General features: G+C 37.9%; 1 protein-coding gene across 1 annotated transcript in view; it reads left to right on the top strand.

The window, feature by feature from the left end:
• LOC126474727 (neurofibromin) overlaps positions 1 to 22,031 on the top strand; it is a 457,914-nt gene that overhangs the window by 97,732 nt on the left and 338,151 nt on the right. The window contains exons 10-12 of the mRNA XM_050102210.1: positions 4,552 to 4,696; positions 16,948 to 17,076; positions 21,442 to 21,635. Coding sequence (XP_049958167.1) covers positions 4,552 to 4,696; positions 16,948 to 17,076; positions 21,442 to 21,635 — 468 coding nt within the window. The remainder of the gene's footprint in view (positions 1 to 4,551; positions 4,697 to 16,947; positions 17,077 to 21,441; positions 21,636 to 22,031) is intronic.

Consider the following 22,031-nt stretch of genomic DNA (forward strand, 5'->3'; position numbering starts at 1 on the left):
CCCAATACGTACTGCAGCCTACATCCTTCTGAATCTATTTAGTGTATTCATCTCTTGGTCTCCCTCTACGATTTTTACCCTCCACGCTGCCCTCCAATACTAAATTGGTGATCCCTTGATGCCTCAGAACATGTCCTACCAACAGATCCCTTCTTCTTGTCAAGTTGTGCCACAAACTCCTCTTCTCCCCAATCCTATTCAATACCTCCTCATTAGTTATGCGATCTACCCATTTAATCTTCAGCATTCTTCTGTAGCACCACATTTCAAAAGCTTCTATTCTCTTCATGTCCAAACTATTTATCATCCATGTTTCACTTCCATACATGGCTACACTCCATACAAATACTTTCAGAAACGACTTCCTGACATTTAAATCTATTCTCGATGTTAACAAATTTCTCTTCTTCAGAAACGCTTTCCTTGCCATTGCCAGTCTACATTTTATATCCTCTCTACTTCGACTATCATGAGTTATTTTGCTCCCCAAATAGCAAAACTCCTTGACTACTTTAAGTGTCTCATTTCCTAATCTAATTCCCTCAGCATCACCCGACTTAATTTGACTACATTCCATTATCCTCGTTTTGCTTTTGTTGATGTTCATCTTATATCCTCCCTTCAAGAAACTGTCCATTCCGTTCAACTGCTCTTCCAAGTCCTTTGCTGTCTCTGACAGAATTACAATGTCATCGGCGAACCTTAAAGTTTTTATTTCTTCTCCATGGATTTTAATACCTACTCCGAATTTTTCTTTTGTTTCCTTTACTGCTTGCTCAATATACAGATTGAATAACATCGGGGAGAGGCTACAACCCTGTCTCACTCCCTTCCCAACCACTGCTTCCCTTTCATGTCCCTCGACTCTTATAGCTGCCATCTGGTTTCTGTACAAATTGTAAATAGCCTTTCGCTCCCTGTAGTTTACCCCTGCCACCTTCAGAATTTGAAAGAGAGTATTCCGGTCAACATTGTCAAAAGCTTTCTCCAAGTCTACAAATGCTAGAAACGTAGGTTTGTCTTTTCTTAATCTAGCTTCTAAGATAAGTCGTAGGGTCAGTATTGCCTCATGTGTTCCCACATTTCTTCGGAATCCAAACTGATCTTCCTCGAGGTCGGCTTCTACCAGTTTTTCCATTCGTCTGTAAAGAATTCGTGTTAGTATTTTGCAGCCGTGACTTATTAAACTGATAGTTCGCTAATTTTCGCATCTGTCAACACCTGCATTCTTTCGGATTGGAATTATTATATTCTTCTTGAAGTCTGAGGGTATTTCGCCTGTCTCATACATTTTGCTCACCAGATGGTAGAGTTTTGTCAGGACTGGCTCTCCCAAGGCTGTCAGTAGTCCTAATGGAATGTTGTCTACTCCGGGGGGCCTTGTTTCGACTCAGGTCTTTCAGAGCTCTGTCACACTCTTCACACAGTATCGTATCTCCCATTTCATCTTGATCTACATCCTCTTCCATTTCCATTATATTATCCTCAAGTACATCGCCCTTGTATAGACCCTCTATATACTCCTTCCACCTTTCTGCTTTCCCTTCTTTGCTTAGAACTGGGTTTCCATCTGAGCTCTTGATATTCATACAAGTGGTTCTCTTTTCTCCAAAGGTCTCTTTAATTTTCCTGTAGGCAGTATCTATCTTACCCCTAGTGAGATAAGCCTCTACATCCTTACATTTGTCCTCTAACCATCCCTGCTTAGCCATTTTGCACTTCCTGTCGATCTCATTTTTGAGAGGTTTGTTTTCCTTTTTGCCTGCTTCATTTACTGCATTTTTATATTTTCCCCTTTCATCAGTTAAATTCAGTATCTCTTCTGTTACCCAAGGATTTCTACTAGCCCTCGTTTTTTTACCTATTTGATCCTCTGCTGCCTTCACTACTTCATCCCTCAAAGCTACCCATTCTTCTTCTACTGTATTTCTTGCCCCCATTCTTGTCAATTGTTCCCTTATGCTCTTCCTGAAACTCTCTACAACCTCTGGTTTAGTCAGTTTATCCAGGTCCTATCTCCGTAAATTCCCACCTTTTTGCAGTTTCTTCAGTTATAATCTACAGCTCATAACCGATAGAATGTGGTCAGAGTCCACATCTGCCCCTGGAAATGTCTTACAATTTAAAACCTGGTTCCTAAATCTCTGTCTTACCATTATATAATCTATCTGAAACCTGTCAGTATCTCCAGGTTTCTTCCATGTATACAACCTCCTTTTATGATTCTTGAACGAAGTGTTAGCTATGATTAAGTTATGCTCTGTGCAAAATTCTACCAGGCGGCTTCCTCTTTCATTTCTACTCCCCAATCCATATTCACCTACTACGTTTCCTTCTCTTCCTTTTCCTACTATCGAATTTCAGTCACCCATGACTATTAAATTTTGATCTCCTTTCACTAACTGAATAATTTCTCTTATCTCATCATACATTTCTTCAATTTCTTCATCATCTGCAGAGCTAGTTGGCATATAGACTTGTACTACAGTCGTAGGGGTGGGATTCGTGTCTATCTTGGCCACAATAATGCGTTCACTATGTTGTTTGTAGTAGCTTACCCGAACTCCTATTTTTTTATTCATTATTAAACCTACTCCTGCATTACCCCTATTTGATTTTGTATTTATAACTCTGTATTCACCTGACCAAAAGTCTTGTTCCTCCTGCCACCGACCATCACTAATTCCCACTATATCTAACTTTAACCTGTCCATTTCCCTTTTTAAATTTTCTAATCTACCTGCCCAATTAAGAGATCTGACATTCCACGCTCCAGTTCTTCATGTCCAAAAAAATGTTTCGACACACTCAATCAAAGCTCAAGATAATGATGATTTTTACTTATGATCACCAAGGAATCATCATGACAGATAGAGGCCCATGTGGAGCAAGTATCACAACAGTGTATTATCATAACTTCGTGCAAAACTTGCACAAAACGCAACTTCAGTTACTCAAGGCTGGGCCACTCATTCTCCATCACAATGCTTGCCAATGTATCAGCAATGCTGTAGGCAAAAAACTGCATGCATACATACATATGGGAAGTGTTGTCGCATCCTCCCTCCAGGCTGTACATGGGTCCACCAGACTTCGACTTGTTCTTGAAGTTGAAAAACCCCTGCGTGGACATCGTTATCTTTCTGTAGAAGAGTTTTCTACCATAATTATCTGAGTCATTCAACAGATGAACAGAAGTGATGTCGTGGATAGAATAAAAGAGCTTCTGAGACTTGGGATTCAGTCATGGAGAAGCAGGGAGACCATACCTGCAGCTGTCATCTATATTAAGAGAACACATATGAACTTGGGTTGTCTATAGTGTCTGTATCCCTACCACTAAAGCAACATTCAGTCTCTGTATCCCTACCACTAAAGCAAAATTCAGTGTGTGTATCCCTACCACTAAAGCAATGTTCATCCCGTTATTATTTTAATCGAACACAGTGGATAGTACCAATTCAAGTGCCACCCGTTACATTCACTAAGACGACTGGTAAATTCCGTCACTGTATCCTCAAATATACTGCAGATTCTAAATTGTCATATTCTTATTTAATATTCTTTCCATGTATTTACACTTCCTAATGCACTTAACACTGAGATGCTCACTTGAAAGTATAAAATTTGAGATTTTTGAATGGTTCTCCATGCTGTTGTGCGCAATTTCGATGTTTCCCATGATGTTCAGTTAATAAATTAATGGAAAACCTGGTAATACAAGAAACTGAATTAATAAAGACAGCTGTTCATCATAAGTGGAAGAGTAGGCACATAGACAAGAAATTGAACACTTGAGCCCAGATTTCTAACTCGTATTCTTCATCATAATGCGGGTATGTGCGCACACAGACCAAGACAACCACACACACACACACACACACACACACACACACACACACACACGCACACACAGGCGCGCAGAGCTACATATCCATAACTGTGCTGGGGTGGGGCGATGCACATACACACATGTGTATGCTGTGAAGGAGAACACAAGTATGTTAAACTGAGCTGCAGTCTTCATCTTTCTGATTACATGGCTGTCCCCTTTTCACCATTTTAACTATTGATGAGCTGTTGTCTGTACGTCACTCATTTAACTGATCATTGTATTGTGTTAGATTTTGGCAAGATCAATTGTATAATACCACACTGTCTTTTTTGATGGGTAGGTAGTGATTTGTGAGTGTCACATGAATCAGAATTTGTTCTTTTTACTAAGAACTGTGACATGTAAAACTGGGTTTAATAATTCTGTTATGTTTTGTCCATGATGCTTAATGAGCACAGTTTATAAATGTGCACTATTCTGTGTTTCATTCAGATAAGCAACCAGTCCAGAACATAATAAATCTCATTAATTATGAAGATAATTTCCTCCATGATCATACTTAAAATAAGTATGAAGAAGAGATCCATACTTACTGGCCAGACATTTCCTTGGTGTATTTGTATTGGTTTTAATATGTGCAGGCAACTTTGAATAGAAACCTGAATAAAATTGTAAGAGTACCTTTTTTTAGAAAAGATATTTTAAATTTGTTACAGGATAATTACTCAACCCAGGTTATCATGGTGGCCGCAGATTGACTTAGTATATAGTAAGTCAGCAGAACTTCGTTCCATGTTCACTGACACTCTCAACAAGGTCACCCAAGGATACATATCACACACACCTCTTCGGATGATTACGGTATGTTGTAAGGCCAATTAGTGTTTGTCTTGATATTTTCCATGGCCTATATACTGTGTAAATTGTGTTTTTTGTGACTGACCTAATTTTCAATAACTTGTGGCTGTTTTAAGCTCCAAAACTTCAATAACATGAAGATGTCTTAAGAGATATATATTCAGTGGAATACGTCCTCTTGCTTTTCAGGCTGTTTTTATTTTGTTACAGAAAAGATCATGCATTTCATTTTAAAACCTTATTTCTAGTTAAAAAAAGTAAAACTAGTTTTCATTTGTCAAAGTAATCAGAATATCAGATAAAAATCTTTAAAACATGTTCACTATAGCGTTCAAGCGTTTTATAGCTATTAAAAATCAGCCTACTTCAAGAAATGCTTGTTACTGACCATATTTTCCTTCATTATTCTGTCCATGATATGAATCTGTAACAGTTACATTAACATGCAAATAAAACATCTTTATAGCTATCTCCTTCAGTTAAGGGCAAGTCATTTATTTATATTTGATGGAAAAAGAGAGAAGCTGCCCTAGTATGGAACCCAGCAGAACACTTAGTGTCGCAGCACCCCTGTCAGATGCTTGTTAATTTCTTTTTATGTTTTAAGTGTAAAGCACTCTTTTGCTCCATACCAATCAGATAATGCTTTACCCCTGATTTCATAATGTTATAATTCACTTAAAAATATGTTGTGTATATGTAACAATACCCACTGTTGCAGAAGATGCCCAATGGCTGTAATGTTTTCATAAAAGCTTTCCACTAAGTTGTGTAGTAAGAAATATATTGCCTGGTCAATAAAGAATCATGCCTGTAACGGTGTTGAGAATTTGTCTGTAAGTTAGTTCAAAGAAATAGTTAAACAATATATTATACATTGTCTCTTTAAAATCTCTGAAAATGTAAGTAATACTGGTGTAAATATGTAGTTTTCAGCATGATTTATTCTGGTGTCTCATGCAGAACATTATACTAGCCAACAAAATATTACTTTTTATCTGTAACTGGCATGAAAACACCTATTTTTTATGTTTGGATGTGCAGGTAGCAAAAGTGTTAATGAAAATTCATAATTATCTCTGGTTTTGAAGTTATGATAATTTTTCAGTATTGCTGATATAACCTTGGTGTTACCCCTCAGAGGAAGGTCACTGAAGGTGCAACTGCTTTGCCTGGCATTTTCAGTTTTCTGCCGGAGATTGCCTGATTAGCATCCAGCAGTAATCGACTAACATTGATGCACTCAACTTTCCCTGGTATCTCATTTCTATGTCCAAAATTTGCTGGTGGGGACTTTCTCTGTTCTCGTTGGTTACAGCACCACAGTTGTCAAGAAAGAAGTCCAAGTGGGAATCTACGAACTGTAACTTTAAGAAGATGTTGCACCCTAGTCTATTGTAGCAGTGCAAAAGATTTGCCACAAGGTCCTTATAGTTTCCTGCCCTCTTGTTTCCTAGAGAGTTTGTTGACACTTGAATAAAGGTATTCGAAACTAACTTTTCCTCACCTGTTACAGTGGAATTGAAATGCTCATCTCTGTACAATTTGTGTATCTGAGGACCCACGGAAATGCCCTCTCTTTTTTTTGTTTTATTTCAAATATTTTTAACTGTAAGTGGCGATCCATGATAATATATTGGAGAAGACAAACTTCTTTGCCGTGATCACTAATAATAACCTTTACTCATGATAATCAGTTTTGGTAATCAGTGTTACCATCTTCAGATCTTGTTGGACATTGCATTTTTCTTAAAATAAAACAATAACTTCTGGCTGTTTTACACGCCAAAACTTCAATAACATGCAGATGTATTAAGCCATATATATTCAATGGAATATGTTCTCTTGCTTTTCATGCTGTGTGTATGTTGTTACAGAAAAATCACGCATTTCTTTTTAAAATCTTATTTCTAGTTCAAAAAAGTAAAATAAGTTATCATTTGTCAAAGTAAACAGAATATCAGATAAAAATCTTTCACTATAGCATTCAAGTAATTTCTGTTATCTTGCCACTTTTTCTACTAGTATTCATAGTACAAGTTAATTAAGAATTATAAATGGACCTTGCACTTACGAGTACAGAAAACATACAGCCACTGAGGAAGACAGCCATTTTAAAAGATCCAGAAGAAGCCTCTTTCTGTGACAGAATTAGCTGTGCATAGTGTGAGAAAAATGCTCTCAATTGATTATGGAAAGCATCTGACAGATTTGTTGTTACATAGGTAATGAAATTTTATGGTATTTTACAATTACTAAAAGAAACATTACGGTACTATTGTATGCATTGTAGTGATGTGCATCAAAATCTGAGATAACTTTGAAATTGTGTCTGTGAATTCATCTTTCAAACTTCAAAGCTGACATTGAAAATCTTTTAAATACCTATAATTTGCAGCTGACTTAATGATACAATTTTTCTCATAATATTTAGACAGGTTACCTAGCTGTTTTCCACAGAGGTTTGTATATGAATATTGGTTGCTTGTTGTCTGGTCTCATATCAGATTGTGAAATGGGAAGGCTGCACTACTTCATATGACAGTACGTGTTCACTTCCAGCTCTGACAATAATCTGTTTCCTGTATCAGATTTATGTTTTTTCCTGTAAGCTATAAGTAAATTGAGTGTGGATTCCAAAAATGTTAATAAAGAATTAATAAACCATGAACCATTGAACTTGCCGTTGGTGGGGAGGCTTGCGTGCCTCAGCGATACAGATAGCCGTACCGTAGGTGCAACCACAATGGAGGGGTATCTGTTGTGAAGCCAGACAACCATGTTGTTCCTGAAGAGGGGCAGCAGCCTTTTCAATAGTTGCAGGGGCAACAGTCTGGATGATTGACTTATCTGGCCTTGTAACACTAACCAAAACGGCCTTCCTGTGCTGGTACTGCGAACGGCTGAAAGCGAGGGGAAACTACAGCTGTAATTTTTCCCGAGGGCATGCAGCTTTACTGTATGGTTAAATGATGATGGCATCCTCTTTGGGAAAATATTCCGGAAGTAAAATAGTCCTCCATTCAGATCTCCCGGCGGGGACTACCCAAGAGGACGTCGTTATCAGGAGAAAGAGAACTGGTGTTCTACGGATCGGAGCGTGGAATGTCAGATCCCTTAATCGGGCAGGTAGGTTGTTGTTGTTGTGGTCTTCAATCCTGAGACTGGTTTGATGCAGCTCTCCATGGTACCTTATCCTGTGCAAGCTTCTTCATCTCCCAGTACCTACTGCAACCTACATCCTTCTGGATCTGCTTAGTGTATTCATCTCTTGGTCTTCCTCTATGATTTTTACCCTCCATGCTGCCCTCCAATACTAAATTGGTGATTCCTCGATGTCTCAGAACATGTCCTACCAACCGATCGCTTCTTCTAGTCAAGTTGTGCCACAAGCTCCTCCTCTCCCCAATTCTATTCAATACCTCCTCATTAGTTATGTGATCAACCCATCTAATCTTCAGCATTCTTCTGTAGCACCACATTTCGAAAGCTTCTATTCTCTTCTTGTCTAAGCTATTTATCATCCACGTTTCACTTCCATACATGGCTACACTCCATACAAATACTTTGAGAAACGACTTCCTGACGCTTAAATCTATACTCGATGTTAACAAATTTTTCTTCTTAAGAAACGCTTTCCTTGCCATTGCCAGTCTACATTTTATATCCTCTCTACTTTGACCATCATCAGTTATTTTGCTCCCCAAATAGCAAAACTCCTTTACTACTTTAAGTGTCTCATTTCCTAATCTAATTCCCTCAGCATCACCTGACTTAATTCGACTGCATTCCATTATCTTCGTTATGCTTTTCTTGATGTTCATCTTATACCCTCCTTTCAGGACACTGTCCATTCCATTCAATTGCTCTTCCAAGTCCTTTGCTGTCTCTGACAGAATTAGAATGTCATCGGCGAACCTCAAAGTTTTTATTTCTTTTCCATGGATTTTAATACCTACTCCGAACTTTTCTTTTGTTTCCTTTACTCCTTGCTCAATATACAGATTGAATAACATCGGGGATAGGCTACAACCCTGTCTCACTCCCTTCCCAACCACTGCTTCCCTTTCATGTCCCTCGCCTCTTATAACTGCCATCTGGTTTCTGTACAAATTGCAAATAGCCTTTCCCTCCTGTATTTTATCCGTGCCACCTTGAGAATTTGAAAGAGAGTATTCCAGTCAACTTTGTCAAAAGCTTTCTCTAAGTCTACAATTGCTAGAAACATAGGTTTGCCTTTCCTTAATCTTTCTTCTAAGATAAGTCGTAGGGTCAGTTTTGCCTCACGTGTTCCAACATTTCTACGGAATCCAAACTGATCTTCCCCGAGGTCGGCTTCTATCAGTTTTTCCATTCGTCTGTAAAGAATTCGCGTTAGTATTTTGCAGCTGTGACTTATTAAACTGATAGTTCAGAAATTTTCACATCTGTCAGCACCTGCTTTCTTTGGGATTGGGATTATTATATTCTTCTTGAAGTCTGAGGGTATTTCGCCTGTCTCATATATCTTGCTCAGCAGATGGTAGAGTATTGTCAGGACTGGCTCTCCCAAGGTTGTCAGTAGTTCTAATGGAATGTTGTCTACTCCGGGGGCCATGTTTCGACTCAGGTCTTTCAGTGCTCTGCCAAACTCTTCACGCAATATCATATCTCCCATTTCATCTTCATCTACATCCTCTTCCATTTCCATAATATTGTTCTCAAGTACATCGCCCTTGTATAGGCCCTCTATATACTCCTTCCACCTTTCTGCTTTCCCTTCTTTGCTTAGAACTGGGTTTCCATCTGAGCTCTTCATATTCATGCAAGTGGTTCTCCTTTCTCCAAAGGTCTCTTTAATTTTCCTGTACGCAGTATCAATCTTACCCCTAGTGAGATAAGCCTCTACATCCTTACATTTGTCCTCTAGCCATCCCTGCTTAGCCATTTTGCACTTCCTGTCGATATCATTTTTGAGACGTTTGTATTCCTTTTTGCCTGCTTCATTTACTGCGTTTTTATATTTTCTCCTTTCATCAATTAAATTCAATATTTCTTCTGTTACCCAAGGGTTTCTACTAGCCCTTGTCTTTTTACCTATTTGATCCTCTGCTGCCTTCACTATTCATCCCTCAAAGCTACCCATTCTTCTTCTACTGTATTTCTTTCCCCCATTCCTGTCAATTGTTCCCTTATGTTCTTCCTGAAACTGTGTACAATCTCTGGTAGGTTAGAAAATTTAAAAATGGAAATGATTAGGTTAAAGTTAGATAAAGTGGGTATTAGTGAAGTTCAGTGGCAGGAGGAACAAGACTTTTGGTGAGGTGAATATGGGGTTATAAATACAAAATCAAATAGGGGTAATGCAGGAGTAGGTTTAATAATGAATAAAAAAAATAGGAATGCAGGTAAGCTACTACAAACAGCATAGTGAACACATTATTGTGGCCAAGATAGACACGAAGCCCACGCCTACTCCAGTAGTACAAGTTTGTAAGCCAACTAGCTATGCAGATGACGAAGAAATTGATGAAATTTATGATGAGATAAAAGATATTATTCAGATAGTGAAGGGAGATGAAAATTTAATAGTCATGGGTGACTGAAATTCGATAGTAGGAAAAGGAAGAGAAGGAAATGTAGTAGGTGAATATGGTTTGGGGGGAAGAAATGAAAGAGGAAGCCGCCTGGTAGAATTTTGCACGGAGCATAACTTAATCATAGCTAACACTTGGTTCAAGAATCATGAAAGAAGATTGTATACATGGAAGAAGCCTGGAGATACTAGAAGGTATCAGATTGAATATATAATGGTAAGACAGAGATTTAGGAATTGTGAGACATTTCCAGGGACAGATGTGGACTCTGACCACAATCTATTTGTTGTGAACTGTAGATTAAAACTGAAGAAACTGCAAAAAGGTGGGAATTTAAGGAGATGGGACCTGGATAAACTGACTAAACCAGAGGTTGTAGAGAGTTTCAGGAAGAGCATAAGGGAACAATTGACAAGACTGGGGGCAAGAAATACAGTAGAAGAAGAATGGGTACTTTTGAGGGATGAAGTAGTGAAGGCAGCAGAGGATCAAGGAGGTAAAAACACAAGGGCTAGTAGAAATCCTTGGGTAACAGAAGAAATATTCATTTTAATTGATGAAAGGAGAAAATATAAAAATGCAGTAAATGAAGCAGGCAAAAAGGAATACAAACGTCTCAAAAATGAGATCAACAGGAAGGTCAAAATGGCTAAGCAGAGATGACTAGAGGACAAATTTAAGGATGTAGAGGCTTATCTCACTAGTGGTGAGATAGATAATGCCTACAGGAAAATTAAAGAGACCTTTGGAGAAAAGAGAACCACTTGCATGAATATCAAGAGCTCAGATGGAAACCCAGTTCTAAGCAAAGAAGGGAAAGCAGAAAGGTGGAAGGAGTATATAGAGGGTCTATACAAGGGCAAAGTATTTGAGGACAATATTATGGAAATGGAAGAGGATGTAGATGAAGATGAAATGGGAGATATGATACTGCGTGAAGAATTTGACAGAGCACTGAAAGACCTAAGTCGAAACAAGGCCTCGGGAGTAGACAACATTCCATTAGAACTACTGATAGCCTTGGGAGAGCCAACCCTGACAACACTCTACCATCTGGTAAGCAAGATGTATAAGACAGGCGAAATTCCCTCAGACTTCAAGAAAAATATAATAATTCCAATCCCAAAGAAAGCAGGTGTTGACAGATGTGAATATTACCAAACTGTGAGTATAATATGCCACGGCTGCCAAATACTAACGCGAATTCTTTATGGACGAATGGAAAAACTGGTAGAAGCTGACTTCGGGGAAGATCAGTTAGGATTCTGTAGAAATATTGGGACATGTGAGGCAATACTGCCCGTACGACTTATCTTTGAAAATAGATTAAGGAAAGGCTATCCTACGTTTCTTAGCATTTGTAGACTTAGAGTAAGCTTTTGACAATGTTGACTGGAATACTCTCTTTCAAATTCTGAAGGTGGTGGGGGTAGAATACATGGAGCGAAAGGCTATTTACAATTTGTACAGAAACCTGATGGAAGCTATAAGAGTTGATGGGCATGAAAGGGAAGCAGCGGGTGGGAAGGGAGTAAGGCAATATTGTAGCCTCTCCCTGGTGTTATTCACTCTTTATATTGGACAAGCAGTAAAGTAAACAAAAGAAAAATTCCGGTAGGTATTAAAATCCATGGAGAAGAAATAAAAACTTTGAGGTTCGCCAATGACTTTGTAATTCTGTCAGAGATAGCAAAGGACTTGGAAGAGCAATTGAGCGGTATGGATAGTGTCTTGAAAGAAGGATATAAGACGAACTTCAACAAAAGCAAAAGAGGATAATGGAATGTAGTCGAATTAAGTCAAGTTATGCTGAGGGAATTAGATTAGAAATTGAGACACTTAAAGTAGTAAAGGAATTTTGCTATTTGGGGACCAAAATAACTGATGATGGTCGAAGTAGAGAGGATATAAAATGTAGACTGGCAATGGCAAGGAAAGCGTTTCTGAAGAAGAGAAATTTGTTAACATCGAGTATAGATTTAAGTGTCAGGAAATCATTTCTGAAAGTATTAGTATGGAGTGCAATGACGTATGGAAGTGAAACATGGATGATAAATAGTTTGGACAAGAAGGGAATAGAAGCTTTCGAAATGTGATGCTGCAGAAGGATGCTGAAGATTAGGTGGGTAGATCACATAACTAATGAGGAGGTATTGAATAGAATTGGGGAGAAGAGGAGTTTGTGGCACAACTTGACTAGAGGAAGGAATCGGTTGGTAGGACATGTTGTGAGGCATCAAGGTATCACCAATTTAGTATTGGAGGGCAGTGTGGAGGGTACAAATTGTAGAGGGAGATCAAGAGATGAATACACTATGCAGATTTGGAAGGATGTAGGTTGCAGTAGGTACTGGGATATGAAGAAGCTTGCACAGGATAGAGTAGCATGGAGAGCTGCATCAAACCAGTCTCAGGACTGAAGACCACAACAACAACAAACAATAAAATGTTTATTGTTCTTCTCCGAATTATTAGATGTAGCGATAGCATCTTCTCTGCCTGTTTAATTTAATAATGAAAGGTGAGTCTATATTATAACATCACCGCTCTTCCTCTCTCCCCACTTTTGTGTTACTGTGTGGATACTGGCCTCTCAGGATTTAAAACATGTGTGGTAGCAGTTATTAGTACAGATATCCGTTATGCTCGGATGATGATAGTAGACTTCCCTTATATTCTAACAATATTTGGATATTTTCAGACCCTTGCACATTCCATGAGCTTATATTTCTATGAATTATAACCTTTGGGACTGAAATATAATCTGTACATTACATGCACATTCTATATCTTTTGTGTAGTTCTAACAGAAATAGAATAGTATGCAGTAACATTTAGAACTATGACTGTTGGTATTTGGAGGGTTTGAAATCTATCAAATAATCGTTCACACGCACAATGAACAATTGCACAGTTGTCTCATTATGAGAAGGAAGGAAGGAAAAGAGGGAGGAAGGTGGGGTTTATTGTCCTGTTGACTTTGTCGTTGTTAGAGATGGACGAAAAGCTCTGCTAGGCAAGGATGGGTCAGAAAACTACAGAAGAAAAAAGTGCTCCCAGGCACATAAAGAGGAAAGAGTGGCTTGTAGTTAGGGCAGCTTCAAATACAATTAGAAACCACAAACTAAAACTGGTTGTAACTGGGAAGTCTGTCAAGCCAAGAGCATTCAAAAATGTAACCATGTCAGCTCTTGGGCTGGTTACCTACGTGCATCAGAATAATACCTGGATGAATCATGAAATGATGAAGAATTGCTTTTTATTCATTTGTACTAGTGTGCAAAAAGTGTTTAGAAGGAAAGGGATTGCCATGCAGAGCTATTTTGACAGTGGTTAATGCATCCTCATCTTGTAAGAGCTTTAAAGAAAGTAACTGTGAAGGTTGTTGTGTACTGAATCATTGAGTGGTGGAGGGAGATAAAGTCAGATACAGTTTCTAATTTATGTAGAAAAATTCTACAGGAAAGTAGGCCTAACATAGAAACCAAAGATTTTGATGGTGAGGATGATCATCCCTTGTATAATTTAATCAGAAGTTTGCCAGGCTGTGAAGTGGCAGTAAATATGGAAATAGTTGAGTGGCTAAATTTAGACAAACAGTTGGAAGTTACAGACTCTTCTATAATTCACATGGGTAACACCTGCTCTTCAGATGGTGGCGTGATATTGCCATGCCGAAACATTCCAGCTTTACCAAACGAAATACACTTCACTGTTGAGACTCTATCTTAGTAGGAAAGAGAGAGAGAGAGAGAGTGAGTGAGTGAGAAGAAAGATGATAACAACAATCCCTAATTAGTGGAAGGTGCAGTGTTCCCCTTTAAATATACATGTATTCAGATTCAATTTTGTTGTTACCTTGAAGCTCTGAACAACTTCACCTGTAATTAAATTTCCATCGGACACTGTTTGTGCAGCTTGATAGACTGTGTTAGCACTGCACTCATGTTTGTGCTGAACTCTGGTAAACTTTACCAGTTTTCAACTGTATGCAAAGTTATATGAATTACTTCTTTGCTCAGTTACTTCGTATAATATATCCCAATGTACAATCAATTCTTATATTACAACATTTAGGAACTGGTAACATCACTTTTATGTACAGCTTGAGCTCAGACATTAGAATAATAAATGACACATTCTGTTGTGAATGTCAAATTTGGCTGTCAAGACAGAAATGCATGAAGCCTTCAGTGACTACTGTAGCAGAATATTGTCAAATAATCTTTTACAAAGAAATTCTGGTTATTTGTAAAGGATCTTAGTGACACCAAAGTTAGTGTCCACTCCCTAGCGAATGAGACAAAAACTGGAATTGAGGGTAGCAAAGCAAAAATTGTAATGCTTAACTCAATTTTCAAAAGTTCCTTTTCAAAGGAAAACCCAGGAGAATTGCCCCAATTCAATCCTAGTACCCTGAAATGAAGAGTGAAATGATTGTGTTAGTGGTGTTGAGAAACAACTAAAATCTTTAAAACTGATCAAAGCCCCATGGCCCAATGGAATTCCTATCAAATATTATACTGAATTTGCATCTGAGTTAACCTCCCTTTAACTTTAATCTATTATAGATACTTTGAACAAAAAACTGAAAGCACAGGTGACACCCGTCTTCCAGAGGGATAGTATTAGTGATCCACAAAACTACTGTCCAATGTCCTTGATATTGATTTGTAGTAGACTCTTCGAACATATTCTGAGCTCAAACACAATGAGATATCTCAAACAGAATGACCTCTCCCATGCCAACGAGCAGGGATTCAGAGAACATCAACCATGTGAAACCCAACTCATAATTTTCTCACTTGACGTACTGAAAGCTTGGGATCAAGGCAGTCAGTTGGATGCAGTATTTCTTTATTTTCAAAAAGCATTTGACTGCGTACCACACCTACACTTATTGTCAAAATTATGATCATATGGGTATCAAGTGAAATTTGTGACTAGATTGAGGACTTCATGGTAAGGAGGAAACAGCATGTTCTCTTGGATAGAGAGTCATTGTCAGCTAACTTTAGATATGCCCCATGGAAGCGTATTAAGACTCTTGCTGTTCATGTTGTATATTAATGACCTTGGAGACAATGTTAATAGTAACCTCAGACATTTTGCAGATGTTGCAGTTATCTGTAATGTAGTACTGTTTGAAAAAGACTGCATAAATATTCAATCGGATCTTGATAAGATTTTAAAGCGGTTCCAAGATTGCCAACTTACTTTAAATGTTCAGAGATGTAAAGCTGTGCACTTCACTAAATGAAAAAGCACAGTATCCTATGACTATAATATCATCGAGTCATAGCTGGAATTGGCCAACTCATACAAATACATGAGTGTAGTACTTTGTAGGGATATGAAGAAAAGAGAAATGATCACAAGGATCAATCATGGGTAAAGCAGGTTGTAGACTTTGGTTTACTAGTTGAATACTGGGGAAGTGAAGGATGTTACTTACAAATCACTCATGGACCCATTCTAGAAATTTGCTTAAGTGTGTGGGATCCAACCCAAATAGGACTAACAGGGGATATTGGATGTATACAGGGAAGGGCAGCATGAATGGTCACAGATATGTTGGACCCGCGGGAGAGTATCACAGAATGCTGAAGAAACTGAACTGGCAAACTCTTGAGGATGGAAGTAAGCTATCCCGAGAAAATCTACTAACAAAGGTACAAGCTTTAAATGATGACTCTAGGAATATACTACAGCCTCCTACATATCACTCACATAAGGATCATGAGGACAAGATCAGAATAATTATAGCAGGCACAGAGATATTCATTCACTCATTCTTCCCATGAATGGAACAGGAAGAAACCCTAATAATTGGTACAATGGGACATATCCTCTGTCATGCATTTCACAGTGGTTTGCAGAATATAATGTAGATGTGGATATAGATTTGTTATGCAGTGACATCACATCTCGTCGTCACTTGTGTTCTGTACTCAGTGGCTCATCACACTACTCCAAACTGAGATCCTATTTCACAGATGTTACATGAAGCCTACACAGGTACTGCAAGTCGTGGTAATACTGTGATCACCATTCCAATTTGAAGACAGGTGATGTCCATCTGTATAAGCAATCCTTGCAAAGCTGATGACCAAAACCCACAAACAGGATCCTAATTCTTAACCAGTAAATTATCATATGGTTTCAACCATCATGAGCATCATTCATCAGCTGAGTACTCTGCCAGAGATATAAGTAGCACCAAAATGAATATCGATAGTCTCATTCCCAGGTTGATTGTGTGTCATATATCACTTCATTAGAGCTTTGTTCATGAGATTAGATGATGAGATTTATTCTTCTGGTTAGGAACTTTAATCAGTCAGCTGCTTAAAAATATGTGATTCCATCCTTTGTTCACTTTACCCATATAGATATACTACCATTGGAAAACTCTTCAGAACTGGAATAATTTATTTAGGTAGTGGTGCATACTGAACTTCAGAAAAAATGGTGTTGTTAAAGGATGAGAAGTTAGTGTTTGACTTGCATCGTTGGCAAACATTCATTGCAATACAGTTCTCTGACTGATATGCTTTAATTACTCAATTCATTGTGTATTTAATATCTTCTCATGAATTATTGCATTGTTAATTGTTTATTACTGATTTAAGTTGCATTAAAACTGAAATGTTAGTGATTGTATTCATTGATTTGCAGAGCCTCACGTTGAAAGGCAAGGATTCAACATCAAAATTCAAAGAGCGGGGTGAAGAGAGTCCAGGTTACAAAAATTTATTATTATGGATGGTGCGCCTTATTCACGCAGACCCTATGCTGATGCTTAATGTAAGTGTAATTAAAATGACAATTAGATTAGTCCTCAGTGTATGAAATGAAACATGATTAGGCCTAACTAAATATTCAAGGTAAAAGTTCGGTGGATGTTTTCTTGACATTTTATTTGGTTGTCCTTTGGTTTTTGATCCTGTGCTCCCTTCTATTTTCCGAAGCTGCCATATCCGGCTCGTCAACATCTTTATGATACCTGTTCACACCCAGGAAGCTTCAACTTGTGACCCTCCTAGCTCCTTATGAGAAACTCTGCCTGTCTTTGTAGGTTTGTAATTATTTATTATGAAAGTAAAGTTTATTAATAGAATCAAATTTACAGCGTGCAATAAAATTTATTGTTCATATGCCATCCTCATTCATAAGTGAACAAACTGCACTTTTGAATATGTATTAATATTGAAGTTGTGGTGCTGCAGAGGAATGCTGAAAATTAGTAGGGTTAGATAGAATAACTAATGAGAAGGTACTGAATCAAACTGGAGAAAACATAAATTTTTGGCACAACTTGACTAAAAGCAAGAACTGGTTGACAGGACACATCTTGAGGCGACAAGGAATAGTCAGTTCAGTAATGGAGGGAAGTGTGAGAGTAAAGATTGTAGAGGAAGACCAGGGCTTGGATAAAGTAAGCAGGTTCAAATGTATATAGGCTGCAGTAGTTACAAACTGCAGAAATGAAGAGACTAGCTCAGGATAGATTTGTGTGGCGAGCTGCATCAAACGAGGATTCAAACTGAAGACCACATCATTTAAATAAACTTCCAGTCACAACCATCTTGTTGTTGGCTTGGACCATGAATTTATAAGCCTTGCCATACTTAGGAAATAATATGGTGATTCACAGTTGCATTCTACATCTCAGTTTTACTGCCATTCGAGTTGTTCTGATCATGCCTGTAAATGTTCAGTCAGAAACCAAATTGAAAGGTTACATTTTCTGCATTGTGCTGATTCTGGTGCTGGTGCTTTCACCATCAGGAAGAAAGACTTTCCCACCTTCTACATCTCATAGATATTGTCATCTTCATCAACCATTGATGTGTTCATCTTCATCAGTAACAGGAACATGATGGGGTTCTATAATCTGGAGCCAGATGCTGTTTCTTACAGGGTGAAATTTTTGATGAGCCAAAAGTTGTTTGTAGCTGATATAGGTAATTTGAAAGTCCTCATTCCCCTCTTTTCAACAAATGTTTTACTTTTCTCAAAAACCTCATATCTCAAATGTTATTCCTATTCAAAATTTTTGTGTTCTAGAAAATTTCAATTTTAAAATGTGATTACTTAAACTCAGTACCATAGTTTTACAGCCCTGATTTTTCTGTTCCAAAATATATAAATTTTTACTAAAATAACTTGTGAGTATGGTAATTATTCCAATGAGAAACTTTCACTTTCTCATAACCTTTTTGGTGGGCTTTGGGAATCCCCTGCACATTCAAATCATCATCACAAAGTAGTACCTATTATTTTGCGATTTTCTAGTTATACTGATCTCAGTTAAGCAAACACAGCTCTTTGCCTGTTATACATTTGTGTCATTCAATTTTACTGCCTTTTTCATTAATAACTAACCTACAATAGTCTAGTATTTTGTCAATATATAATATTCTATATTGCATATGTCTACGAATAGATATATAGAGGGTTTATACAAGGGCGATGTACTTGAGGACAATATTATGGAAATGGAAGAGGATGTAGATGAAGATGAAATGGGAGATACGGTACTGCGTGAAGAGTTTGACAGAGCACTGAAAGACCTGAGTCGAAACAAGGCCCCCGGAGTAGACAACATTCCATTGGAACTACTGATGGCCCTGGGAGAGCCAGTCCTGACAAAACTCTACCATCTGGTGAGCAAGATGAATGAAACAGGCGAAATACCCTCAGACTTCAAGAAGAATATAATAATTCCAATCCCAAAGAAAGCAGGTGTTGACAGATGTGAAAATTACCAAACTATCAGTTTAATAAGTCACAGCTGCAAAATACTAACACGAATTCTTAACAGACGAATGGAAAAACTAGTAGAAGCCAACCTCGGGGAAGATCAGTTTGGATTCCGTAGAAATACTGGAACACGTGAGGCAATACTGACCTTACAACCTATCTTAGAAGAAAGATTAAGGAAAGGCAAACCTACGTTTCTAGCATTTGTAGACTTAGAGAAAGCTTTTGACAATGTTCACTGGAATACTCTCTTTCAAATTCTCAAGGTGGGAGGGGTAAAATACAGGGAGCGAAAGACTATTTACAATTTGTACAGAAACCAGATGGCAGTTGTAAGAGTCGAGGGACATGAAAGGGAAGCAGTGGTTGGGAAGGGAGTAAGACAGGGTTGTAGCCTCTCCCCGATGTTGTTCAATCTGTATATTGAGCAAGCAATAAAGGAAACAAAAGAAAAATTCGGAGTAGGTATTAAAATCCATGGAGAAGAAATAAAAACTTTAAAGTTCGCCGATGACATTGTAATTCTGTCAGAGACAGCAAAGGACTTGGAAGAGCAGTTGAATGGAATGGACAGTGTCTTGAAAGGAGGATATAAGATGAACATCAACAAAAACAAAACGAGGATAATGGAATGTAGTCGAATTAAGTCGGGTGATGCTGAGGGAATTAGATTAGGAAATGAGACACTTAAAGTAGTCAAGGAGTTTTGCTATTTGGGGAGCAAAATAACTCATGATGGTCGAAGTAGAGAGGATATAAAATGTAGACTGGCAATGGCAAGGAAAGCGTTTCTGAAGAAGAGAAATTTGTTAACATCGAGTATAGATTTAAGTGTCAGGAAGTCATTTCTGAAAGTATTTGTATGGAGTGTAGCCATGTATGGAAGTGAAACATGGACGATAAATAGTTTGGACAAGAAGAGAATAGAAGCTTTTGAAATGTGGTGCTACAGAAGAATGCTGAAGATTAGATGGGTAGATCACATAACTATGAGGAAGTATTGAATAGGATTGGGGAGAAGAGAAGTTTGTGGCACAACGTGACCAGAAGAAGGGATCGGTTGGTAGGACATGTTCTGAGGCATCAAGGGATCACCAATTTAGTATCGGAGGGCAGCGTGGAGGGTAAAAATCGTAGAGGGAGACCAAGAGATGAATACACTAAGCAGATTCAGAGGGATGTAGGTTGCAGTAGGTACTGGGAGATGAAGAAGCTTGCACAGGATAGAGTAGCGTGGAGAGCTGCATCAATCCAGTCTCAGGACTGAAGACCACAACAACAACAAACAACAACGAATAGATGTCACACACAAAGCCTGAGTCAGTCGGAAATTAGCAGCCCTTATGCAAAAAGTTAGCGCTGAACTGTTAACATATGAAACCACTGTGTCCATCGGAGTCATGTAAAGTAATATGCTAGTCTGCCAGCACTGAACTTCATTACTGTTTGTTAATTAGTGTAATTATCAATATGTGTCAAAAAGCAAACATTGTGTGTGTCAGTCAGTATGAATGTATCAAAATCATTCATAGCTGTGTTCTGTATTTTATTTAACAAATGTTCTTCAAGCCCATTAGTAACAGGAGGCTGACTGAGGAAGATATGTTATGAGGCTGCCAAGATGCAGTTTTTGGTCAGTAAACTTACAATGTGGTGAGAACAACTTTACACGACAGAAGTGGAAATTCTTCTAAAGTGTACTGCAAATTCTTACCAAGTTGGAATAATGATATTTCATGATCAGCATCAGAACCCATTAGAACCCACAGTAAGGTATCAGTTGGCCATCAATAAATAGAACAAAAAAAATTACTAAGGTAGAGTTCCCTTCCTGAGAGCCACTGTCCTGTTTTCCCAGGAACACTGGCTCATATGAAAATGTGTGATTCATGGTTTATGGACAATAATTACAACAAATGTTTACTGGGGCAGGTATGAGAGTTTTGTTTGCTTTCATCCTGGGGTTTGAATGACCTGCTCTTCCTTTTTAACAATCCCAAACCCATCCCCAACAAAGAAACTTTGTCCGAAAAGCTAGAAGAGTGTTGTGTACTTTTATATGTCTCAGTTGGCAGTACTAGATCCCAGAAGGAAAGTACTGCCCAGCAATACTGTTTAATAATTCTAATAATTTTATAATTTTTCAATCATTTGTTGTAGATATATGCTATGAAAGACTATTGCAGAATAACATTCCACACACACACACACACACACACACACACACACACACAGTAGTAGATAAAATGACATTGTTGAAAACATATACTTCCTTACATTATTGACTTTTAGACTTATAACAAAGCAAGTCACTAAAGCTGTAACTTGTGAATTTTTCTGCTTATGTCATTTTTATCCAGTGATGGTGTAAGTGGATCCATTTACATATCTATTCTGTCTTAACAGAATCAAGGTAAAGCTGGGCATGAGATACAAAGCTCAACATTAGAACTTATAAATGGCCTTGTGAGTTTAGTGCACCAGCCAACTATGCCTGATGTGGCCCAAGAGGCAATGGAAGCACTGCTTGTCCTTCATCACCCTGAGAAAATTGAAGTTTGGAATCCAGAAGCTCCCATTAATACTTTTTGGGATGTGAGGTGAGTAGAAAAAAAAGAGATACAGTATTATTTTCTAGGCTCATAGAAATAACATAGTTTGCTTTCTGGTAAATTGACCAATTGAGCCACCACGAATCGCAAATGAGTAAAATATTGAATTTTATTTCATTGCCATCATTTCTTGTGAACAACATAAAAAAGATGTGTTACTAAAATAAGGAAAGAAATGTTTAAATTCCTGGAGCCATTCTCTAGGTTTAAAGCAGTTGGTATTTGTTTTAGTCATAAGCAAGGTTTGGCATTTAATCTCAATGAATAGTTGTAATAATATAACAGGAAATGTATGACTGTTTTATACCATATTGTCGAATACTGTTTGCTGTAGCAAGAACAAACCTGATTTATGGAACACAGTACGATATAAGCAACATGTAA

This window comes from Schistocerca serialis, chromosome 1, assembly GCF_023864345.2.
Source record: "Schistocerca serialis cubense isolate TAMUIC-IGC-003099 chromosome 1, iqSchSeri2.2, whole genome shotgun sequence".
Classification (NCBI taxonomy): Eukaryota; Metazoa; Arthropoda; class Insecta; order Orthoptera; family Acrididae; genus Schistocerca; species Schistocerca serialis.